General features: G+C 43.0%; 2 protein-coding genes across 2 annotated transcripts; both read right to left on the bottom strand.

Moving 5' to 3' along the window:
- Positions 1-6,058: 6,058 nt before the first annotated feature.
- LOC113026820 (uncharacterized) lies at positions 6,059-10,086 on the bottom strand. Its single transcript, XM_026175986.1, has 6 exons — positions 7,896-10,086; positions 7,598-7,657; positions 7,047-7,324; positions 6,609-6,670; positions 6,405-6,460; positions 6,059-6,324 (listed from the first exon to the last, which is right to left on the bottom strand). The coding sequence occupies exon 1, from the start codon at positions 10,005-10,007 to the stop codon at positions 8,415-8,417; it is 1,593 nt and encodes a 530-aa protein (XP_026031771.1). The 5' UTR covers positions 10,008-10,086; the 3' UTR covers positions 6,059-6,324; positions 6,405-6,460; positions 6,609-6,670; positions 7,047-7,324; positions 7,598-7,657; positions 7,896-8,414.
- Positions 10,034-15,826, bottom strand: LOC113024962 (uncharacterized). Its single transcript, XM_026172262.1, has 4 exons — positions 15,636-15,826; positions 15,291-15,350; positions 10,101-15,017; positions 10,034-10,066 (listed from the first exon to the last, which is right to left on the bottom strand). The coding sequence occupies exons 3-4, from the start codon at positions 13,041-13,043 to the stop codon at positions 10,034-10,036; spliced, it is 2,976 nt and encodes a 991-aa protein (XP_026028047.1). The 5' UTR covers positions 13,044-15,017; positions 15,291-15,350; positions 15,636-15,826.
- Between the last annotated feature and the right edge of the window lie 1,601 nt (positions 15,827-17,427).

Here is a 17,427-nt window from a genome sequence, read left to right on the forward strand (position 1 = left end):
AGCGACCATGTTTGGATGACAGGATAGGCCACTATGTTAAAAGTTAGCTATTGTAAGCTGCAGTGTTAGACGGCGATACACATATGTGGTAATTAGTGCTAAATAACAACCTAATAAAAATACTAGAATTTCACACATCAATACTTAAGCACACACTTCTAAGACAGGCTATTAAAAAAAGGGTGAAAAATGCAACAACGGCACAAACTTGGTGGAGAAGTTCAGTTCAGTGACTCCAATTAGTGAATGCAAGCCACAGCATACACAGTATCCACATGGATAACTTTTAAAAACTTAACCCTCCACAGTTACTATGGAAAAAGCACGGAGCCCAAAATAGTTTTCATTAATCAACTGTAAATATTCTTTTAAATGCTGTAAAGTTGGGATTTTTATTTTGGAGTCTGCTGATTCATATAGCCAACTTCAAGTGGCCACTGGAGGAAGTACAGTTAGTAATCAACTTGATCCTTACAGACTGAGTGAAGCAGGCAGCACACACTGTAAAGGAAACAGAGGTAAAACAAAGCAGCTTTAGAGATTCAGCATCCACTAACTCGAATCCCCAACACCTGAAACTGTCTGGATGGGCAAACAACTGACAGATTTATTAAGATATTATTAAATTTGAAGGTGCATAAAAGTCCAAGATGGGATTATGCTTGCGACATCTTAACAGAATATTGAAGTAATATTGTAGGGTGCTGAACTATTACCACCAGTGTCAAGGCGTTGTCCACAGCCAGTATGTAAATTACAGTATAAGCTTTCTGAAAGCCCACCTTTGAATTCCACTGCTGTGAAAGTGCATGAAAATCAGAGTCGGATGTGGGATTTCAGATCTTCTCAGCTCTTTGTAGAGAAGGTCACTTTGTACTGCAAATATCAACTGGACTTATTTGCATGGACATGAAGCTGCACGGCGGTCTGAGGCTGAAAAATTAACAACGAAATCTTTTTAATGTGTGACCCTTTTCACCCCCCATCCTGTATAAAAAAATAATATTTTTATTGAATGAATATATATATATATATATATATATATATATAGAACACTCAGTGGGAAAAAATCTATACTGATATGCTGATTGAGTAACGTGCTAGGAATGAGAGGATTCCACATCGTTTGATGGAAATGGAAATTATAAACCTACAGAGGTTTGAATTCAAAGAAACCCTGAAAATCAAAGTAAAAAAATGTTGCAGGCTTGTACATTTTACTGATTTTATTGCAGCAACTCAGTAGTTTGTATGATTCCAACATGCCTGACAACATCAGGGGCCGCTCATAATGAGATGACGGATGGTGTCCTGGGTGATTGCCTCCCCGTTTTGGAGCTGGGCATCACTGAACCACATTTTTGAGAGATTGAGGTGCAACCTGGTGGCGTCTTATGGACTGAGACATGATGTCCCAGAGATGTCATATAGGATTTAGGTCAAGTGTTGGGGCCAGTCAATGGTATCAGTTCCTCCATCCTCCAGGAACTGCCTGTGTACTCTAACCACATGAGGCCGGGCATTGTCATGCACCAGGAATCAAGACCTACTGCACAGGCGTAGCATCTGACTATGGGTCCAAGGTTTTAATCTTGATACCTAATGGATATCAGGGTGCCGTTGCCTAGCCTGCAGAGGTCTGTGGATATCCCTCCAAAGACCATCACCGACCCACCACCAAACTGGTCATGCTGAATGATGTTACAGGTAGAGTAGCACTTTCCACAGCTTCTCCAGATGTTTCACGTCTGCTTGTGTCAGATGCAGTAAATTATATTGTATTCTGGTAATTAAACAAAACAAATGATTGGAAATATAACTGATGTCATGCTCCTACCACACACATCAGTAATTACTACACCTTTTTATAGACAAAATGCTGAAGCTCTAAAAAACAAAGACTTCTGACTGTATGTGCGTAGATCACTTCCCCGGTGTAGCTTTCTCTGTGGAAGTTATTTAAAACGTTGGTTGCTTTGATGCCATTAATTAGTGAGTGGTCTGTTTACAAGTATGTATCATCTTTTTCTCCTTCTTGACTACCATTATTTTTAATTTAACTAATACAGGAATCATGCTGTGTTTCTATTCAGTGAGTGCTTTTTCAAACACGCACACATTTAATTTCACCCCGACTTGTTTATGTGCCATAAAAGTACTCTCAGTTTTCCTCAGTGTACCTTAAAATATTTTTAACAAGCATACAGCCAATCCCTGTTCGATTTATTCTTTTTTGTTTAAAATATACTTAGTTTCATCCCATGGGACGCAAAGCAAGGAAGTAACAACACATGAGAATATCTACATTGAGGCGATCTTAACTGGGTTAAGATGAACTTTTTCTGTGAATCCAAGTTTTTTATGTGTAAGAAGAAAAACAATCAATAGACCAGACCAACAACAAAAGCACAACACATTTTCTAAGTGTGGTGCACTTATAGCCCTGCCATGCACACAGAGGCATAAAGGTATAAAGGGATATGAAAACAATTTTTAAAGCGTCAGTGATGAGAGCAGGTCGGATACAGTGTGGGAGAGTCTTCTGAGATTAAAGGGCTACGACCTCAAGCATGCAACATCTCCCTGGAACAGCTAAAGGGTTTATTTTAGATGAGTTGAGGGGATATGGGGTTGAGCATGAGCGTAGGAGTTTAGAGATTAGACTGGGCTCATATACAGCCACAAGCCAACCGACTTTCTTTCTGAGCTGTGCAAAGTTTAACTTATGGAGTTTCTGAGACAGCGATTTGTCTGTGGGCCCCTTCTTTCTGAATAATTCATTTGAAAACCACTTTTATTACTTGCTGTGTATGTAATTTATGACACAACCATGAATGCACCATGTCTGTATTTGACAGGTTTCAAAAATGGCCTCAGTAACTGATTTTATAAAAACACTGCAGTTAATTGCACTTTATACTAATATGTCATTAACACCATATAACAACTCACTGTAGTTATTTATTTTTATTTAATAAACCTAATGTCACCAATTAGGACTAAATGATTTTCTTTCACAAAAAAGGCTCAACAAGATTCGCTGTCATTCAGCTCATGAATCCTGATAAATCACCACAGGCACACGTAGGAGGAGCAGAGTTAAAGAGAGCGAGAGCAGTCTCACATGCAGGGATCAGACACGGCGCGAGGTCCAAAATCCAAGTGTTTCTAAACAAAGCAGAGGTAGGTCAGGCACAAAAATGTAGATAAGGAGCAGGAAAAACGACAGAGTCCATGAACCATCCAGAGATCCAAAGAACCAAACAATGCGTAAAGACTAACGACGCATAAAAAAACAGGGGCAGAGATCAGACACGTGAAACAAAGAGGAATGACACAAGGAGTGTGGAGATGCTCCACTGCTTTGAGGATAAAGACAGTCTGGCACGTGAGATGAATTAGAAGCAACAGCAGGAGGAACTGAAATACAAAAATGCATTTAAACTCTTTCAAAAGAAAAATATGAGAGATAAAATATTGAAAATATTAAAAACACACAAATCATCACAAACAATAGTCAGTATATTAACTGAAAATTGGCATAATTGATTAAAGGTTAATCTATGACTTGGAAAAACAGACAGTTGCTTATCCCTTTTAGGTAGTCGAGCAATTGACAATTGTTGAGCAATTCTTTTTTTTTTTTTTTAAAGACAAATCTAAACATGTAGAATAAGTTCAGAAACTGATTTTGAAGGATCAGCTGACTACAAGAAACTTTCACAACGTAGCCACAACTCAGGCAGTGGACCAGGTTGTCCACTAATCACAGGGCTGCTGGTGCCTTTCTCCTGCCATCAGGAGAACTCTCAGGAGGTACTTCTGACAGAAAGCAAGCATCATGCGTGGCATTGTCGTGTAAGTGTGTAGATGTGGTTGGATGTGAAACATAATCTAAAATGCTTTGTATTACTGCAAAGGTCCAAAAGGCGCTTTATAAGTGCAGACCAGTTATATGCAGGTCTTATCCTGATGCTTTTCAGCCAAGCATCCTTATCCTAGTAGTGGAATTAATCTCATCTCATGTTAAATGTAAATAAATAAATAAGTAATCCTGCTCCTTCCTTCTGGTCAGTATTGAAAGAGAAGTCAGAACCTACAGGTTTGAAGTCAGCTAGTATTAAAAGGACAGCCTTTGTATGGAGTATTTATGTTATGTTGTTTATTTCATGTGTTAAGATAAGAATGGATTTTATTTAAATAATAAAATTGTGGTTTATTCTTTGGACTGCATGCCTAAATTGAGAGGAGGGCTGAATGATGTAAAAGTGATGCAAAAACCAGTAGAGACCAAAGCACTGCTACTTTTGACACTTGGGACAAAGTAATCATTGCCTTAATTTGTGGAAAATAACCAAGGTTCTGATTTGCAATAACAGTTGTTGCGAATTCACGATGTTCTCAGAAGTAAAGATGTTTGTCTCTTTTATGGAAAAAAAATATTGTGAGAGGTTATTCGGGGTGTGATGTCAACACTGCAGCTCTCTAGTCTTACATTTTTTTTACAAAAACCCCTCAAACACACTTGTCATTCTTTTATTAATTCAGATGGAAAAAAAACCACACAACAGGGCTGTTTTAAAACCTCAGTTGAGACAAGTGACTTTGGGACTTTTAATCAAAACCTCAACCATGTGAGCTGCCTGTTTATCTGCATCAAACAGGATTTCAAGTGTGCCTTCAAGGCAGAGAATCCACAAAGTTTTGAAATACTTTTATAAGATATCTAATTAAGGGTTTTAGATTGATAAAATCAGTGCATGCATCAAAGTAATATCCTCACTTTAAAATCCCATAAGACAGCATTTAGAAATGAATGAGGAGGCCAAGAAATATGAGGACGTTGTGGCCATGCTGTTGCTATGGTGTTGCTGTGCTATAATTAGAACCAGGAAAAGCTCATTAATCTACAGGCATACATTTAAAACTATATGAAGGGGGACTTTGTGCACACCTACTAATGGGGCATTAATAAAATCATCTGACTGCAGTGATGAGTTTTTGAATTTAACCTCCACAGTATGAAGTCACAGTTATGTCAAAAAACATTTTTCCTCTAAACAATTCTCAAATAACACATTTTGAATATCTCTATTATATCTTTTGGCCGACTGGTGTTTTTCTATTTGCTGAATAACTATTTCCAACAGATTGTACATAACAGAAGACAAAAATAATTACTATTGTATGCTATAATATTTGTCTTTATTTATTCTTTTGTACTGCAGAAAAGACGTGAGCACCACAGGGGTCTGCCTCAATTTTTATTTGAATCTATCACCAATAACGAGAGCACTCAGAGATGCTGTTTGCAGACAGTTTAATACAGAGCAGAATCTCAGACCCGTGCAGCGTTATGGTCTCAATTTCATTTGTTTTAATTTAATTCAGCACTGAACATGTTGAGATTGAGTGTAAGAAAGCAAAAAACAAAAAAGAAGGTGTGATGGTTAAAAAAAATGCACGATGAACAGATTTCTTTGAGGTTACTGAAAGAAAATCCATTTTTTATATCACATAATTCATTACATTTTATATTTGGTCTAATTTATTATTCACGTCTGACTCATAAAAAAAAGTTTTTGTCAAGTCACTGCAGCCTGATATAATCATAAACCAGACACCCAGATCATAACTGACTTTACAGACGTATGGGCGGCCTGAGAGGTGGCGGTCATAATCAGGATTGGAAATAGGTGAACAATCCTCCCACAGAGAAAATGTCTTGAAGTGTTTCCCCACTTCAAGCATCTTTTGCATGTACAGTACTGTATGTGTGCAAACATCTGCATTAAGATTAGGCTGTGATTTCACATTGGTAATGCATAAAATTCAGTCATTTGTTAGAAAAATCATAAGCACATGATGATAAGATTACAGGACATTTTGCATTGTTTAAAACACAAAGATGAAGAGAGACACTTTCAATAATTTCTGTTTATTCTTGTAGAAAAAAAACTTTCATGATTTAAAAAATTCTCTAATTTGCAATGATTGTACAACAAAAATGTATATATAATAAAAAAGATTGAATTAATATTAAGATTTGAAGGTAAAAATTCAGAAAAAATAGAAATGATAAAACCCAATGGCCACAGCATCCTTTATGTCCTTAGCTTCTGTTTTACTCCTTTTTGTCATTGACAGCCTTTGAGTATATGAAGTAAATTGGATTTGTTTATTGTTTTTCTGTCCTTTCCTGATGAGCTGTCGACCTAATCAGAATGTTTTTTAATAATTAGATGTACACATTATCAGGAGCAAAGTGTCGGTTGGAGGCAGTTAGTATTCACTGGCGTGCTGAACTGCGATCCTTGATGATCACTGAAAACATCAAGGTTAAAATTAGATTTTGAACATCTTGTGTGCAGTGAATAGTGAAAGGTAGACGTGGCACAACAAACCGTATTATGATGGCATTAAGTTATATAAGTTCGTTTGAAGGACGTATGCGTGACCACTGTGGGGATTAAAAGGAAATGAGAGACAATAGATTTAAACAATATTTATGCATGATGTGCTTACTGGTTTTGGGTAATGCAAACATGTAATGAACACTATAAATGAAAGAAACAAAGGTAATGTAAATTAGTATTTAGATAGGCTACCTGGGGCCTGTTGCAGCTGAATCGACGTGTTTAGGCTCTTCTTTTGGCCATTGTCCACACAGCTGAAAAGTCAAATACACATCACAAAAAAGGCTCTTCACTATTAGACTTGCTACACAAAAAGAGTGAAATTTTACTAACTCTTTACTTTACTAATCCACTCCCTGTAAAAGGTAATTTGCTATTCTGCTCATTACTGCAAGTTAAATTTATCTGTATAGCAGAACTCAAATTATTATAATATACCCTAACCTATGACATAACCATGTAACAATAAAGTACCGATACAAATGTTTGGCTGCTTTGGCACTCCTGTCGTTACTTGCGGAAAGGAGATGCATCTTACAAACCTAAGTGTGCATCTGCTAATTGTATAAGTTTAATATAAATACAAGTTAAATACATAAATATACACATACAAGAGATACTTAGTCTTACATTGCTCTTCTGTTGATCCACAAGATTGTTGTCTGTTGTAACGGCTCGACAAAAAAAAATTTACGCTTCTTTTTGGGCACGCTGCACGAACGGCCTGAACAGGGCTTAGCTCCTTTTCTTCTTCTTCTTCTTTGAAAGATGTTTGCTGTGGGCAAAATACTAGTTTCTGATGAGCATTTGTAACCCGTTCATGTGTTACGCCTGTTGTTCTGCGTTGTGTTCTGGCGTGAAAGTAAGAGGCAGGAGACAGTACTGGTCTTTGGCTCTTTACTGTACATCTGCAACACAGAAATATGTGTTCGATCTGTGTGTGTCATGCGACTGCCAGTACACCTCTCCTCCGGCCATGCTGAAAGGAGCTGTGCCTGCAGCTTCATTAATGTACATTAATGTAATGAATCAAATACAACAAATTGTTTTAAAACATTAACTTAAGCTCTCAAAAACAAAAAGCACAAAATAAATAATATGTCACTGAAAAAACATCAAAACAACTTATAAGAACAATAAATGAAAGACTGCATCTCCAAAACATAAGAACATCTCCATACCTGCAACACAGAAATATGTGTTCGATCTGTGTGTGTCATGCGACTGCCAGTACACCTCTCCTGACAAAGGAAAAAAGAGTGCATGCTGTTAAAAAAAGGGAGACTGCCGCGAGTACGCTCTCAAGCCGCTAGCGATCAGGCTAACTTAGCATGCTAGCATTTTAGCTGCGTTCTCGACTAAAACTCATTATGAGTCTCTTAATGACAAACAAAAACGCGGCGGTTCGGCTGTATTCACACTGCAGCTTGGGATCCGAACAAACTTTAATTAGCTGAGAGCAACGTGGCAGTGACTTACCTCCGGCCATGCTGAAAGGAGCTGTGACCGGGGCACACATGCACGCGCCTACGTCACCACGCAGCGCACACACGCACATGAACGCACACAGACTCAGATCACACAGGTAGGAGAGTGAGATGCAAAAATGACATATTTAATCCAAAAAAAGAAAGTGTTTTGGGTGAAATTCACAAGTATTTAACACATATGTTACATTCACCCCCCCTGAATTTCACCAAAATCACTACACATCTGAATGGTACTGCAGTACCAAGAGGCACAACGATGCTGAACTACCATCACCTCCAGAACAGGCAACCCAAGGATCTTATCCCATAGTTCAGTTAAAAAACTATCCATAAATGGATTAAAAGAAGTTGGATAGGTTGATCAGGCCTCCAACCCTTTCAGAACACAAAGGTGCAGCCTACACCTCATCAAACATGGTCCCATAAACACGCCCAGGGTGGGTGTCATGATGCCTCAAGCAAGTACAACACATTCATAATACGCAATGGGATGACCAAAACAAACAGTCTACGTCAGAGGCCGAGCCTCCCGTGGCGGTAACAGGCCCCATGTAATAGGCTTCTGGACCATGTTTTCTATCAGCCTGTTGACTGACTTTACCACCCGACCTGCTCTGGTAACCACTCTGCTTCGAACATTGGCATGGTCAGAGTCATGTCTTGGCAAGTTGGATGGCTGCCCAGTATACGGCTGACCAGAGGTCTGATTGATGTCTGAGCCAGAAACAGGAACAGTCTGCGGAACAACAGCGTCCCCATGACAGGCACCTGGAGCAGAATCTGTGCCAGACTGTGTCAAATCAGAGGTAGCGGAACAGTCAACCGGAGTAGGAAGAGCAAGGTGCTGGGCCTGACCAGAAGGGCTTGCTGAAGTGTGCGTTGTGCAAGTCTGAGAGTCAGGTAGGGCATTGTCCACAGCCGCACCATCACATGAACCATGCTGACGATCCGTGGACTGTGAGGCATGTTCTCCTGCCACAGAATCCACATCCACTCCATGGCTCAAATCCGAAAGGACCCACAAGGAAGTCCTTGCTGCGGTAGACTCTGTCTCTAGACTGCTAGAGTCCTCCAGATCCCCACAAGCACTGAGATCCCCCTCACTGGAGAAAAAATCTAGGGACTGACTTCCCAACGAATCCTGGACAGGAAGGAAACTCACGTCCAACAGAAGGTTTCTGTGTACAACCTTACTCTGGCCTGAAGAGTCACTGATCCTGTAAATGTGGGTCCTGGGATGACTCTCCACAACAGTATAAACCTGAGGCTCCCACTTGTCTGCAAGTTTCTTCTTGCCCCGCTCGCCTTTATTGGCAAGCAGGACGCGATCCCCAACGTTCAGAGACACACCTTTGATTTTCTTATTGTATTGACGAGCCTGATGCTCCTGCTCATTGCTGGTGTGCTCCCGGGCGATCTTGGCAGCCTCAGACAAGTATGACAGAAGAAGCTTGGAGTAGCCGTTAAAGTCCACCACAATGGGATCATGCAAAACAGACTTGAACATAACGTCGACCGGTAGTCGTGGGACACGGCCGAACATCAAGTAGAATGGGGCATATCCAGTAGTCTCGTGAACAGTTGCATTATAAGCAAAGGTCAATGTCTGAATCTGCTGCGGCCATTCCTGTTTGGCTCTGAGAGGGAGAGCTCGCAGCATGTTGCCAAGTGTGCGGTTGAACCGCTCCGTGCCCCCATTGCCCATAGGGTGATAAGCCGTAGTGTGAGACTTGGCAACGCCCGAAATCTGCAGAAGCTCAGAAAATAATTCACTCTCAAAGCTGGGACCTTGGTCTGAGTGAATACGCTCAGGGAAACCATATACACAAAAAACACAGTCCCATAACTTTCTGGCAACCTGCTTGGCAGTCTGATTCTTGCACGGGAAAGCAAAGGCCATTTTCGTGAAGTGGTCAGTTGCCACAAGCACATCAACAGAGCGCTTCTTTTTGTCCTCTGCTGACCAAAAGTCAATGCAGATGAGCTCCATGGGAGCAGAGGTCTTAATGCTCTCTAATGGGGCTCGTGCTGCAGGCTCTGGAGTCTTGGCAAGTATGCACCTTCCACAGCACCGAACATGCTCCTTCACATCCCTCTCCATATTGGGCCAGAAAAAACGTTGCCTTGCTAGGTGGAGGGTCCGAACTTGACCCTGGTGCCCTGCCAAATCGTGGACACCTTTCAAGGCCTGCGCCCGTAAATTCACTGGCAACACCAACTGGAGTCTCTTTGTTTTGCTCACAGGGTCTCTCGTCTCCCTGTAGAGAATGCCATCCCGAACCTTGAGCCTCTCCCAGTGCTTCAATAGGGCCAGTCCCCTGGAATCCATATCATGTCTCTCACGCCTGGAAGGGCGCCTCCTGCGGGCTACGAGTGGCAGGACAGCGGAGATGATAGGATCTTGAAGTTGGTGGTCCTCCAGCTCATGTAAGGTAAGTGATGGCAGTACATCATTGCCAACTGGTTGCAACTGCTGAACAAGGTAGAGAAGGGAGGCAGCTCTATTCTCCGCAGCGGTTTCCCAGTAATTATGGTGAACCAAGGTAGCCGTGACTTCCGACGAACTGTAGGAATCTTCTGAGGTCAGAGCTGGAACAGGTTGTTGGGCAACCTGAAGATTTTGGACACCAAACCTGAAAGCGTCCTGCACCTCATGAGCCGCCGCACCTTCTGCATTCCGCACCAAGTGCTCGTAGGGCTCCTGAAGCAAGCGCCCACCAATAGAATAGGTGAAGGGGTCACGACTAAGTGCATCTGCTACAACATTCTTTCGACCTGGGATGTACCTCAAATCAAAGTTGTAGGATGACAGCTTGGCCACCCACCTTTGTTCATAAGCGTCCAGCTTGGGTTTGGTCAATACATAAACGAGCGGGTTGTTGTCAGTCCACACTGTGAACTGGTGCCCCTTCAACCAGTGGCTGAACTTTTCAGAGATGCTCCACTTCAGGGCCATGAACTCAAGGCGATGGGCTGGGTATCTCTGCTGTGACCTGCTTAGCGCTTTGCTCGCGAAAGCAATAGGGCGTGCCTTATCCCCGTCGATAGGCAATTGTGATAAAACCGCTCCCAGTCCATCCAGAGAAGCATCCACAGACAAAATAAACGGTCGTGAAAAGTCAGGGTGAGCCAACACGGCACAGTTAAGGAGGTCGTCCTTCAGTTTATGAAAGGCCTTGTCACATGCAGGGCTCCAATCTGCAGCAGTCAACTTCCTGAACATGCCAGCACCCCTCCCAGCGTGACTAGTCCGTCCCTTCCTCTTCTGACCAGCCGTCAGAGCAAACAGAGGCTTGGCAATGGCTGAGCAACCAGGAATGAAGCACTGATAGAAAAAGACCATTCCTAAAAAGGACTTAATCCTTTTCACAGAAGGAGTGCAACCATCCTTCTCCATTAGAGCCTCCTTTGGCATCTTGGAAATCACTTCCACCTTAGCTGGGTCCACAGCCACTCCGGTCTGGTCGATGACATGACCAAGAAACCTGACTGACTTCCGCAGCAGATGACACTTCTTTGGACTCAACTTGAGATTGTTGTCTCTCAACCTTTGAAAAACAGCTCGGAGCCGGCACAGGGCTTCCTCTTCAGTGGGAGCAAAGACCAGGAGGTCATCCAAGTAGCAGAGCAGACTGGTGAAGCTGAGGTCACCAAAGATGTTCAGCATCATGCGCATAAATGAAGCTGGGCTATTGCAGAGCCCTTGTGGCATCCGGTTGTATTCGTAGAGGCCAACAGGCGTTGTGAAAGCGGTGTACTTCTTATCCTCCTCACACATTGGAATGTTGTAAAACCCAGAGGTTAAGTCCATCGTGCTGAAGAAGGCATTGCCCCCAAGCGCGGCAAGGCAATCCGCTTGGTGAGGGAGTGGGTGCGCATCCTTAAGAGTCCGCGCATTCAACCACCTGAAGTCCGTACAAATCCGCAATCCACCATCCTTTTTCCAGACCATGACGAGGGGGGATGCATACTCGCTGATGGATTTGCGAATAATCCCTTTCTCCTCCATGTCAGTGAGTACCTGCCTTAGTTGTTGGTAATGAGCAGGGGGTACTCTTCTGTAAGGCATACGGAATGGGCGTTCATCAGTCAGGTGGATCCGATGTACAAAGCGTTTAGCTTCGCCACAGTCAAGCGGGTGTCTAGAGAAGATGTCCTCATACTGCTCAATTAGCTCAACAAGCTCTCTCTTTGATTGTAAGCTGGCATGGCATGAGTCAATGTCAAGATCACCCAAACCTAGGGAGCACAACCTGTCATTCAAGTCGGCCTCAGTAGCAGCTGGCCCACTGACTGGTACCTGGGCCATACTCGCCATCTTGCAGGAGTCCTGCTGGAAATCAAGGTCCTCCACCGCAAGGCAAGATGAAACGACAGCAACCCTCGAGTTGCGTTTCAAGGTTAGTGGTTTTGAGGAGAGATTGGTCATCTTCAATGGCACCCACCAATCACCCCACATGGATGTGATCACCCGGCCAACAAGAACGTCTCTCGGCCCAGACCCAGAGGTGCAAGGTTCCACGATGATCGTGCTGCCTGGAGAGACTGGCACATTGCTGGGCAGCCTGCCCCATACCAGATGCTCACACCGTGGGAGTAGTATCACAGCACGAGGCAGTTTCACAGTGCCAATTTTGTCAGGAACCTCCTCACCCCTCCATCTGGTGGTGCACGACATCATGTCCAAGAAGTGCTCATAGTCAAGAAGCGAGTGCTTGCTTCCCACAGACACAAGCTTCCAATAGTCATCAGAATGTTTCATAACTCGCATCAGGTACTTGAGAACATTGGAGCCAATGATGAGCTCATCACGCTGGCCCGACACTACCAAAACTGGTACAATGCATTTCACACCGTGGACAGTAAGTGTCAAGTCATAAACGCACTTTGGGTGGGTCTGCTTCCCACCACAGCCAACCAGCACAATACGTTCGGCCGACTGCGGTCCACTCACAAGAGCCCCAGCCTCTCTAAGTGACTTCTCGGCCTCTTCACTCATAGTGCAAGCCATAGACCCGGAATCCATCATGCCCCTCAAGTTAACCTTGTCATTCACTGCAACTTGGGTGTAGAACAATTCACTAAATGTAGGCACTACTGCTGGTCCCTGAACCACGACACGGTATCCCTCTGGCATTGTTGAACAGGTGTTGACATAAAGAATTTCGAGATCCGATTCATCATGATTGAGGGTATTAGGTTCATCCCCCACACTGCCCCTCTCCAAATGTGGGTGATTCAGTTTTCCGAAGGCCAACCCTGCCTCGCGACAGCCCCGGCCTCCCGTCCCTCACGACGACTGTGACAGTCCTTTTTCCAATGACCAGGAGCAAAGCATGCAAGACAGAGATTCTCTCTCCTGCAGTGCATGTGAGTGGAATGACCAGTGTTGCCACAGACCTGACAACTCTTCTTAAGAAAGGGCCCGCGGGTAAAACGCTGCGAAGGTGCAGATGCAGGGGCTGTAGTCTGCACATTCTGACATGCAATCACGCGATCCAAGAGGCTGATCAGAGCGCGCATGCCGGTCACATCAAAAGCTTGGGTGTTAGTCGAACCAAGCTCGCAACCAACTGACTGCTGACTAGATTGAGTGGACACACTGTATGTTGGTGACTGTTGGAACTGAGGAGTAGGAGTAGGCACCGGACAAGAAGACACTGATGTCCCAGAAGGACAGGTTGTCGAAACATCAGCTAGAACAGGAGTGAAGCAAGCTGCTGTGGGCGAAAGCTGACAAGCAAGGTTTGAGGCTGGTGCTGTAGGCTGAGACTGCAAGGCGACACTGGCCTGCCCAGGCTGTGATGCCATCGCTTCTTGAGGCACAATAGAGCAGTTGTGGCTAACCTCTCTCCTCTGTGAGGTGTGGAAACTGCCCTGACTACGCAGTCAGGGCAGTTTCCTGGAAGCTATCAATGCGTTCTTGAACCTCAGTGGTTGTCCACTCCTCAGCTGCTTTGATGCTGAGCCTGTTCAAGAGGATGGGGTCAGGGCAATACTTGATGAACATCATCGAGACCTCACGCCCTGGATCCTCAACATTACGCCCCTGCCTACGCAAGCACTCGTCAGCAACGTCAATAGCATTGTTTAGCCTTATCCAATATTCCATCACTCCCTCATGTTGTAATGGTTTCGTGTTATAGAAGTCAGCCATAGGCATAGAAGAGTAAGTCAATACACTAAAGTGCTGTTTCAGAATGTCAAATATCAATTCAGGAACCTGGACATGGTCAAGTGAGGGGTTGTGACGTAGGGTGACCCTCACTACATCCTCGCTGATCTGTTGGTGTGTTGCGTTTTACAAAGTACATTTCCATCATTTCAACCCATTCATGAATGGAAAATTTATCACTGCCATCACCCCTGAAAACTGGTGGCTCCTTGACGTCTGATTGCAAGACAAGTTTCACCCCAGACAAATTTAGCTCAGGGGGTCCCTGCTCAGCCTTAGAGCTTTCAGTAGGCATACTGGTCCCCTTATCACCTTGCAGCTGGGCTACAATGGACTGACCAATCTGATTGGCCAAATCTGAGATGAGTGTACTCAACTCAGCACTGCCAGCTGTCTGCGGGGTCTGAATGTCACAGGGGGGAACCTGGAGACGAGTGGAACAAAACTTGGGAGCAAATGACACACCAACTTTAGGTGTCTGAACCCCATCCCCAAGAAACCACCCTCGCCCCATACCAACATTAGAGGAAACCTCCCCATCAGGAACACCAGTTGCCTCTGAACCAGATGCTGACTCCATAATGATGAATAAACCACAATCACAAGAAACAAGATTCCAAATAGTGCAACTGTACAAAAGCAAACACAGTATTCTTAACTAACACTTAATGTTATCCAGGATGAGAATTGAGCAGATTAAATGTCCAAGCTCATTCAAAAAGTCCCACACAAGTTAGGAAAAGCAACCAACTTGGAACGAGGGCAATTGCGACGAGCTCCCCACGGTGATCGAGATGACGTCGATGCTTGATGAATCCAAAGGGTCACGGCACCAATGTAACCCGTTCATGTGTTACGCCTGTTGTTCTGCGTTGTGTTCTGGCGTGAAAGTAAGAGGCAGGAGACAGTACTGGTCTTTGGCTCTTTACTGTACATCTGCAACACAGAAATATGTGTTCGATCTGTGTGCGTCATGCGACTGCCAGTACACCTCTCCTCCGGCCATGCTGAAAGGAGCTGTGCCTGCAGCTTCATTAATGTACATTAATGTAATGAATCAAATACAACAAATTGTTTTAAAACATTAACTTAAGCTCTCAAAAACAAAAAGCACAAAATAAATAATATGTCACTGAAAAAACATCAAAACAACTTATAAGAACAATAAATGAAAGACTGCATCTCCAAAACATAAGAACATCTCCATACCTGCAACACAGAAATATGTGTTCGATCTGTGTGTGTCATGCGACTGCCAGTACACCTCTCCTGACGAAGGAAAAAAAGAGTGCATGCTGTTAAAAAAAGGGAGACTGCCGCGAGTACGCTCTCAAGCCGCTAGCGATCAGGCTAACTTAGCATGCTAGCATTTTAGCTGCGTTCTCGACTAAAACTCATTATAAGTGTATATTAGTGAACTCCGCCCGCCACAAAACTTATCCCGAATGAGTCTCTTAATGACAAACAAAAACGCGGCGGTTCGGCTGTATTCACACTGCAGCTTGGGATCCGAACAAACTTTAATTAGCTGAGAGCAACGTGGCAGTGACTTACCTCCGGCCATGCTGAAAGGAGCTGTGACCGGGGCACACATGCACGCGCCTACGTCACCACGCAGCGCACACACGCACATGAACGCACACAGACTCAGATCACACAGGTAGGAGAGTGAGATGCAAAAATGACATATTTAATCCAAAAAAAGAAAGTGTTTTGGGTGAAATTCACAAGTATTTAACACATATGTTACACATTCATTTAATCTTTGTAAGCCAGTTTATTTGAAGTATCAGTGGGTAAAGCATATGAATTAGTATCAAAATGTATAACTAAACCAGTTATTACATTTCTGCGCATTGCTCACACATGCTAGTTAAAGTAAAATGTCACTACAAGAATACTTACAAACCAGTACTTCTTTTCCATTGCTCCGAATTTCTGTTAAACTGGGAACCTCTCCTGTGATTTTGCAAAAGTACCATCCACTGCATGTTTCATTAACAACAGATAAAATGTGTGTATTTTCACTGCCTTCAGTGGAACTGTTTGCAAACTTGTTAATTATTTTACTGCACAGATTCCCTGAGTTGCTGAATGAAGGTCCATGTGAGCTAAAATACCAAGACACTCGATATCTCTCATATTTCTTTGTGCTCAAGCAGCAGTGCAAAGTCAGAGATGACCCAGATGGAGCAATCACTCTTGTCTGGGTTTTATCCAGAAATACGTGAGTCTGGCCCGATATCCCCACAGCTGCTGCTACCACTGTAGACAGAAAAAAGAAGAAATGTTATACCTTTTGTTTTTTCTGTTTTAATTTTTTATTTTATTTGTGTTAGATATCAATTTTGAGTCATAGAGTGGAGTTTTTAGCAGAACAACAGTGCATGGGAATCAGAGGACACAGGTTAAATCGAGTAAAACAGGAAATAATCAAAAAGAACATAAAGACAGACAAGGGAGCATTTGTGTAAGCACAAGCAGTTGAGACAGAAGAAGGAACCAAGAGGAACATGACACAGATAACAACCTCAACGAAGGAACTAAAACTAAATCCAATTCAAGAATTCAGATCTAACACTACAACAGAAACTCAAAACCAAAAGCCAATAACTGATCTAAACTGGGAGAAACTAAACTCAGAGCAACACACAGGTAACAAGGAAAAAAAACAATAGATGGGGAAGACTAACAAACAACCTGACAATGAACGAAAGAAAACTCACACAATAAATGCACATGGGGTGACGAGGGAAGTGGAAACACATGGGGAACATAGCTGTGATGAACAGACCTAATGACACAAGAGGAAGCAAAACTGAACACAGGACAGGAGACTGTCAAAATAAAACAGGAAATACTAAGACACAGACTAATCCATTGGGACTAGACAGGCTGAGGGGACAACGGGAGGAGACACAAGGAGGGGAAACACGGAACACAAGAAAACTCTGAAAACAGCAAGAAAAACTCAGGACTGACTAGTGAAACCTAAATCATCATAATAACACAAAAACACTTGGAAAAAACACAATAAACTCAAAAGTTGGGTCAAACACCCAGAACCATGACATGCAACCTGAACTTTTAACTGCCTAATTATAAAACAGTGCGAACTGCTGGATTGTCTCTTGAAGTTCTCTCAGTAAAAAAATATGGTATTTAGTCAATTAGAATTTGATGCCTAAACTATGACTAAAACTAAAAAAGTTTTAAGAAAGTTTGCTGTCAAAATTAACACTGATGAAGCAGCCAATCTACAAACACAATGAACGCTACCAATAACACCACACCACCTTTGATCTACTGAAAGTAGCAATGATGGAGATGTTTTTGATTACATGTG

This window comes from Astatotilapia calliptera, chromosome 7, assembly GCF_900246225.1.
Source record: "Astatotilapia calliptera chromosome 7, fAstCal1.2, whole genome shotgun sequence".
Classification (NCBI taxonomy): Eukaryota; Metazoa; Chordata; class Actinopteri; order Cichliformes; family Cichlidae; genus Astatotilapia; species Astatotilapia calliptera.